The 8,285-nt window shown below is 40.7% G+C and overlaps 1 protein-coding gene across 2 annotated transcripts in view; it reads left to right on the top strand.

Annotated features, from left to right (window-relative positions):
* serinc4 (serine incorporator 4) overlaps nucleotides 1–3,439 on the top strand; it is a 38,251-nt gene extending 34,812 nt beyond the window's left edge. For both annotated transcript variants that reach the window (XM_014021436.1, XM_014021435.1), the window contains exons 9-11: nucleotides 614–726; nucleotides 2,535–2,688; nucleotides 2,775–3,439. In XM_014021436.1, coding sequence (XP_013876890.1) covers nucleotides 614–726; nucleotides 2,535–2,688; nucleotides 2,775–2,982 — 475 coding nt within the window. In that variant the 3' untranslated portion in view covers nucleotides 2,983–3,439. The remainder of the gene's footprint in view (nucleotides 1–613; nucleotides 727–2,534; nucleotides 2,689–2,774) is intronic.
* Nucleotides 3,440–8,285: the final 4,846 nt, after the last annotated feature.

Here is an 8,285-nt window from a genome sequence, read left to right on the forward strand (position 1 = left end):
GTTTAATAGATGATGGAGCTTGGTTGTTAAGAGCTTTATGTTAGGAGTAATATTTTAAATTCTATTCTAAATTTGACAGGGAGCCAGTGGAGAGAAGCTAAAACTGGAGAAATATGATCTCTCCTTCCAACTCTCATTAAAACTCTAGCAGCAGCATTTTGGATCAACTATTCCAAACATGCTGCTGCTAGAGTTAATATATTACTTTAAATAAGGTAAAATATACCAAATGAGTTTGAAACGTATAAACTGATGGTGTTGTTTTTGCACAGCAGTAGAAAATTATATCTGATACAATTAGATATAAAACTGGGACAGGAGTGAACCAGTGTTCAGAAAAGAAATCAGTGTTGTTAACTACTGGTAGTTACAGGAAGCAGATTAGTCCACTTTGACAATTTAACAGGTAGGGGTCGAGCTTTGGGAAGGAGACAGATGTGTGCCACACCTCACAGTCTTAAAACAAAAACAATAAATCCAGCTTTTGGTAGTACTGTGTGAGCATGAGTGTTGAATAGATCTTTGTACATGACTATCAGCTCCTGACATTAGGAAAAACCACAAGATGTAAATTATTTGAAGACAAATGTGCTTTAATTTTATCCCCCTGCAGTAACGAAGCCTCCTACTTGGCAGAGGTGTTTGGCCCATTTTGGATGATCAAAGTTTATCGCTATGAGTTCCAGAAAGCAACTTGCTGGTTCTGCTGTCCTGAGGAAGAAGCAGGTTTGTAGACACACTGAACGGGATCTTATTGTAGTCCTAAATGTAAAATGTGGAACTTTTTCAGCTGAAGAATTATTATTTGGAGTAAGCTTGTCATTATTTGAATGAGTTTTGAGCAGGAGCTCTTTTTTAAATAACTGATCAAATTGTTCTGTTTTTTTTTTATTTTTTTCATTTAGCATTGTCTTGAAGTTAATTAACAGGGTCAAGGAAGGGTTACTCACCTCCAAAGTTGGAGGGTGCAGAACTATCCCCGACAGAGTCGGTTAAATCTTCTATTTACACAGGAAGCTTAACTGGAAAAGTAAATGAAGTGTAAGAATGTGCCTACACCAGTGCTGTAGAATTGCAGGTAGTCATTGGGGTGCTATCCCAAAGGTTATCAGATGGATCTACACGGCCATAGTCTGCCCCATGCTATGCTATGCTGCTTTAGTGTGGTGGGTTTGAGTCCAAACTGGGATGGCAAGAGTGATGCTCACCCATGTGCAATGAATGGCCTGCCTGAGCATCACAGGTTCCATCAGAACAACACCCACAGCAGCCATTGAAGTCCTACTGGACCTGGCTCTACTGGATTTACATATCTTAGGGGAGGCTACATCCAGTGTAGTAAGGCTACGCCAGTATGGTAGGTGGAAAAGCCTATTTGACTCACAGCACACAAGAATCTGGGACTGGGCAAGTTGCTGCTTTTCCAGTAACTGCAGGACCTGGAGACAGAATGGTCAATAAATACACTTTTGAGCCAAGTTTAAGACAGATATAGAAGACCGGTCTGTCTGGATTAACCTCTCTGACAGACATGCCTCCCAGTTATTTCTACTGTTTTACAGATGGATCCCTTATAAAGGGGTCAGTAGGTGCAGGGGTGCTGATTCTGCACAACCATAGTGAGAGAGAGTACAGTTACCCACTAGGTGGTTTTGCAACTGTATCTCAAGCTGAGATATATGCAATCCACCAGTGTGTGGCATCTCTCGAAGACCTTCAGTGTACACAGAAGGAAATATTCATCCTAACAGACAGCCAAGCTGCTATTAGAGCTCTCTGAGGGCCACACTTTACGTCATTACTGGCCTGGGAGTGTGCCGAAGCAGTCAACCAACTGGGGAGAGATTACGGTGTTACTGTTGAATGGGGACCAGGACATACTGGCATTTATGGTAACGAGAGCGCTGACTACCTCGCAAAAGCTGGCAGTCAGGCTCACTTCAAAGGACCAGAGCCTGTTGTAGGTATCTCAACAACAGTCTGTAGGACTGCCCTACAGGCCTGGATTAGATGTCAACAATCTGCTGGAGGGAGCTGACGGACTGTAGACAGGCACGGGAACTGATTAACAGCCCAAATCTAAGGTTTGGGAAAGCTCTCATCTCCCTGTCAAGGAAAACTCTTAAGTACACTGGTTGGAGTCCTAACTGGGCACAACCTGCTCAACCACCACAAAATGGTGATGGAACTCCATGACAATGGTCTGTGTGATGCCTGTGGCTTWGAATTAGAGACCTCTTTGCACTACTCAGACCCCTGCCTGGCTCTGAGTGGTCAAAGGAAAATAATTCTTGGGGACCCCTTTGTGGATCCTGAGAAGCTCAGAACACTGAGTGTTTCTAACCTGGTGTCCTTCATCCGAGGGACAAGAAGGTTTGAATGAAGACCAGTGTGGGAGAGCAATGGGCCCACTTAGGAGGCTCCTGCTTACATGGGTTATTTATCCTTCCTCACTCACCATAACCATAACAGGATAGGATTGTCATTAGGTTCATGCTAGCAGTCATTTAGACATGTCTGTGTTTTTCTTCCAGCTGAAGAGGAGTTTGTGATCGATGACGACGACAAAGGCTGTCAGAAGGTCATTCACAATGAGAACCAGAGAGTGGCGTACAGCTACTTCTTCTTTCATTTTGTCTTCTTCTTGGCCTCGTTGTACGTCATGATGACCCTCACTAACTGGTTCAGGTTGGTTAGGAACATTAGCTTGATATTTAGAGGACTTTTTAAGAATATGTATATTTCCTGTTGTAACTGTTGCTGTCTTTTCGAAGCTACGAGTCAGCAGTGTTGGAGACCACCTTCACCCACGGCTGCTGGTCTACCTTCTGGGTGAAGATGTCGTCCTGCTGGGCCTGTGTGATCCTCTACCTCTGGCTGCTGCTCGGCCCGCTGTGCAGCTGCCAGAATGAATCCAGACCGCGGCGCTCCCGCATCAAACGTCGCCCGGCATCCTGTCGCCATGTCAGCGTCAGTGTTTGACACAAAGAGTGGGCAGCCGGGCCAAYTGGTAAGCAGGTATGACTGTGACAAGAAGACGGATGACTCTGAGCTCCCCRTGCTGCTCTGGATGAGGACCTTTTTGTGAATGGAGGTCATTGGAGTCAGGGGTCAAAGACTCAAAGGTGTGAGAAGTGGACTGAGGGGACTCAGCGCCTGGTACCCACTGACTTGTGAATTGGTTCTGGTGTCAAACACTCTAAACTACACCAATATCAAGAACATTAGAACGAGTTGCCAAAGGAACACAAAGGAGTGGACTGTCTCATGTGGGAATGGCAGTAAGGAGCTGAAAGAATTAATACATTTCAGGTTTTCACTGTTTAAATTTTATTGTATTTTCTATTTCATCTAAGTATTTGGACATTTAATGCTGTGCACAGTTTCTAGTGCTTAACTGCGATGTTTGCTGCAGATGAATAAACTTTAAAAAATTAGAGTATTTTCTTTTCTATGAAGGAGTAAAGAATCCACCCTGAAACAAACAAAACATCTAATGCATAAAAATATATACATTATGAGAACTGAGTCTATTAAAAWATCTCCAAAATTTGGTTGTGACTGGAACTTCCTTTACACACAGCTCTTTTTGTGATAAATACTTTTTATTCTTTAAATGTAGCTAAAAACGGTAAAAGCTGAACAATTTGACAGACTGTATAATTAACGGCCTAAAAACCTTGTTGAGTCAAAGCCTCTTCAGCATTTTATCTGTTGTCACACTATTTATAAATATTTTCWTTTTCTTCTTMCTAGATTCYCTTCCAWRTTACACWCTGGAAGGTTAAAGAAATGCTCATKTTGTTTAAAGTAGRTTGCATTAAAGAGTAACTAAACCCCAAATGAACATTTCYTTTGCAGATAAACTGTCTAAATTGGGCCTTAAGGTTATTATGTTTATATTTCTGKGCAAATTTTGACATTTTTGTGTAAATTTATTTAATTCTGCAATATTTGGTGTAAAATCGTCTTGGTGCTGACCTCTCTGAGTTGAACAATGACTACTGCAGTTGAATTTTCCTATTTGTTAAAACGGCATAGTGCATGCTAGCTCCTGGTTCTAAGCCTCAGAGCCTGCAGTGAGTCAGGGGSTGGAACAGCGAGTACTGTGATGAAAATTTGTTACTGTTCTGAACGTTATCTCATGATAGCAACGATGCTAACATCATTTTAAARCTCAGAATCTGGACCCATTCTGTCYCACGTTGTCTCAGCAACACAGACAGACTCATCGCTGAGTCAGCGCCTTGAGCCASCGGCTTGAATGCATAAGACTCAGACCYGCTGGGCTCCTGCTGAAAAAAATCTTGCACCGCAGCTAAGCTACGTGCATCGTTGTAGTAACTCTCCATGTTTCAATGGAGATGCTGGCCAGTTCCCCTCATGTGTACGCGTTCAGAAATGAACCCAGCAGTGCGGGAGGAAAGGAGCAGAACTCAGCTGAGCTTGAARCGTAATGCAAAGCATGGACATCTGCYTTGTATCAAACAAAACAAATTGAAATGACTTACTTTAGCGATACTCTGGGTGGTTCATCAAAGCTGCTGTTCCATGTCATTTTCAGTATTCGCTTGGTAATAAATCTGTCTGTTGATGTTTAATCCTACCAGCAGGGCAGTCGCTCACTATCAGTTTATCATTACTGAGACCCTTTGGTTTTTTCATGACCTCTGACTACCTCCACCTCCATGTGTGTGGTGTGGGACTGAGTGTGAGGCTGTGGCAAAGAGCCTCTCTGAATGAACCGAGGTGGACAGAACCCACGTCAGTCCCAGACTGAGCTGTCTTGTGAATTTCAAATGAACCACTGAATCAAACAGAAATGAGAAATTATTCTTCCTGTTCTGTTAGGACCAAAGTCATATTTTACATAGTTTGTTGCCTGAACTTTACATGTTAGTGTGAAACAGCTAACGTATTTATAAAAAAAAATACATGAATTATTGTAAAACCACACATGAGCTGTTTTTATCACAGTGAAATAAATGTATACACACTTTTTTTTATCTCAACCCAAACTCAATGACAGATGTACTCATTTAAATCAAACCATAAAAGTCCAAAATCACTGGAAGATAAAAAAAAATCTTGATGTGATTTATTTTTAAATGCTCACAAAGGTTACAGACTGACTGAGGGGCAGAAAAAGATGCAGTGAAATGTCAGTTCAACAGACGGGATTAAAAAAACATGCATGTAACTGTTGATTGCATCATGTTGCTTTACAGCACATCCTTTGCTTCTGCTGTGTCCCAAAAAGAATGATACTGGTCTATATTTTGTTTGGCAGTTGCTACAATCATGAATTAAAACATCATGAAATGAAAGGGTAAAAAAGAATTGCTAAAGCAGTTCCAGAGAGGAGTGAAACTTTTTGTCTCATGCCTTCAGAAATAGTTGCGTCTCTAAGACACTGCAGTGAACCATGTAGTAAATCTAAAACAGTCTATTTCTCCTCGTAGTGAAACCGATCCAGCAGGTGGAGCTTGATAAATTTCCTCCCGTCTYCTGAAGGCAAACTGAGTTGAGTGTCTGCGATGATTTAAAGTAAATATTGAGCAGGAATCTGGCTCAGTTCACTACATGTAAAATCATATTATCTGCAGTTAAATGTAGTGATTCATTTGGTGTAGTTTCTCTTCGTTTGTAAATAAACTTTTTTTTACAAGTGTTTGTCATTTCTGTCTGGTTTGTTAAACATAGTTCACTACCAAWTTTTATTCTCATCTGCTGTCAGAGACAATAGAACACATATGCTTTCTGTTTTATTATGTTTAAGCATAATGCAACATCCTTTGCAACATTGCGTGGACATCAGGGGCAGTGCCACTGGATTGGCAGACCAGGGTTGTGGTCCCCATCTTCAAAAAGGGGGACTAGAGGGTGTGTTCTAATTATAGGGGCATCACTCTCCTTATCCTTCCTGGTAAAGTCTTTTCAGGGATGCTGGAGAAGAGAGTTGGGTCGATGGTCRAACCTCAGATTCAGGAGGAACATATTATTTTCAGAAAAAAATCATTGGCTGTACATCTAAAACTGAGTAACTTTCACAGCCAGCACATTTCAAGATGGCCTCCACTGCAAAGCAATCTTACTACATAACTGGGTCAGTCAGTTTTACAAATATTGAGCTAAAATTGTGAATKCTAGAAAATGATAAATGGACTGTATGTATATAGACCCTTTTTAGCCAACCAGGCTACGCAACACAACCTGTTCCCTCATTAACACACTCTCATACATTACGTTATCTCTGTCTAATGGGGGCTTTAGATCACATTCATACAGTGATGAGACACATCAGAGGCATAGAAGGGTTCAGGTATTTGCTCAGAGACACTTTGACTCGTGATGGCATACTGGCGGAGTCAAACCTGCAACTCTCTTATTGGAGGACAACTACTCTATAACCACCCAGCAGCTAAGAGTCATCCCCTACACATCCTTTGAGCACTACACACTGAAAAATATTTTGGCATCAAATTTAACTTTTGCAGTCATCACTGTTTGTCAGCAAAATATTCTATGACTCGATGTTCAGTTTTGAATAAAACTTTTTGAAAGAAATCAATGGCATACCCACAACTGAGTCATCCCAAACTCTGGAAGACTATGACTAATAAAAACTGGCCAACCCAATGATTGCTTTATCTCACTCAGTTTTATAGATATTAAGCTGTTGTTGTAATAACTATTATTTAACTGTTATTTACAACAAATTCTCTGATTATCAACCTAATAATGAGCACTATGACCTATAACACGTCAGACTGCTGTCATCTACAGAAATACTCAGATGACTCTGCAGTTGTTGGGTGAATCAGAGATGGACAGGAAGCTGAGGACAGAGAGCTGGTGGACCGCTTTGTGGCATGGTTTGGGCAAAGGAGATGATTGTAGATTTCAGGAGAAATAGTTTTAGATCAAACCCTGTTTCCATCATGGGAGAAGAAGTGGAGGTGGTTGAGGAATATAAATACCTCAGTGTTCATCTGGACAACAGACTGGACTGGAGACTCAACAGTGAAGCAGTCTACAAGAAAGGACAGAGCAGACTGGACTTTCTGAGGAAGCTGAGATCCTTCAATGTCTGCAGCGAGATGCTGCAGATCTTCTACAAGATCTTCTACATCATCTGTTGGGGCAGCAGCATCAGAGCCAGGGATCTAAAAAGGCTAAACAACCTGATAAAGAAGGCTGGTTCTGTTCTGGGGACGACTGTGGAATCTCTGGAGATGATGGTGCAAAGAAGGATTTTACATCAAATCAAGAACATTGTGGACAACCCTGACCATCCTCTTCATCAGACTGTCAGAAAAGTAAAGTGTCTTCAGTCAGAGGCTTCTTCAGTTTGATTGTAATACAGATGCTACAGAAAAGCTTTCCTGCCCACAGCCATCAGCAGGGGTAGACATAAGGAAATTTTTCAGGTTGTCCATCGGACAACCTGTTGATAAAACCTAGTTGTCCGCAAAAACATTTTGGTTGTCCAAAAGAATCTCAAGTAAATTGTAATTTAACAAGAATATTTTTCTGTAGACGAAGTTTATTATATATAATTGTTCTCAGTCAGCCAGGTTGACAGGAGCTGCATGAATAAAATTTCCTCATTCTCTTCTTTGAAATAGAGTTCAACATAAGCTTCTTTCTTCTCATAGTCAAACATTTTCACTTAAATAGGAGTATTCTGTGTACATGACCTTATTAAAAGTTACAGTTTAGATTTCTGTTCAGTTTTACCAAGTTTTTTCTCCCGTTCATTTTTACAATGACGAACACCCACGGCAGAGAACTTTAATCAAGGTCTTTTTGCTTGGTTGTCCACCRRACAACCAGTAGACAGGATCTGGTTGACCGAAATGAAAATAGGTTGTCTCAGACAACCTAAACAATGGTTATGTCTACCMCTGCATCAGCATCTACAATAACTCTTTAGTTAAATGAGTTACAACACCTAATTTCCCTCTGGGAYCAATAAAGTATTTTTGAATTGAAATGAACTGAATAAGATCTTTGGTACCATTTGTTATACTGCCTGCTGTTAGAAAAACATCTTCTGAACCACTTAACATTTTTTAGTCAAACACTTTAAGACTTAAATATTAACTGTACATCAACAACTYATTGACATTTGGAGTCAAYACAAGTCAAGWTGGTACACAGCTAACTGCAACACAAAAATTTCAATAACAGATTAGATCAGATTTTGTCGTAGTAGCTGAGTCATTATCAGCACATTTTCTGAGCAATGATACATCTCGTGAAATCAACAGTAACACATGGTT

The sequence above is a fragment of the Austrofundulus limnaeus genome, unplaced genomic scaffold (genome assembly GCF_001266775.1).
Source record: "Austrofundulus limnaeus strain Quisiro unplaced genomic scaffold, Austrofundulus_limnaeus-1.0 Scaffold292, whole genome shotgun sequence".
Classification (NCBI taxonomy): domain Eukaryota; kingdom Metazoa; phylum Chordata; class Actinopteri; order Cyprinodontiformes; family Rivulidae; genus Austrofundulus; species Austrofundulus limnaeus.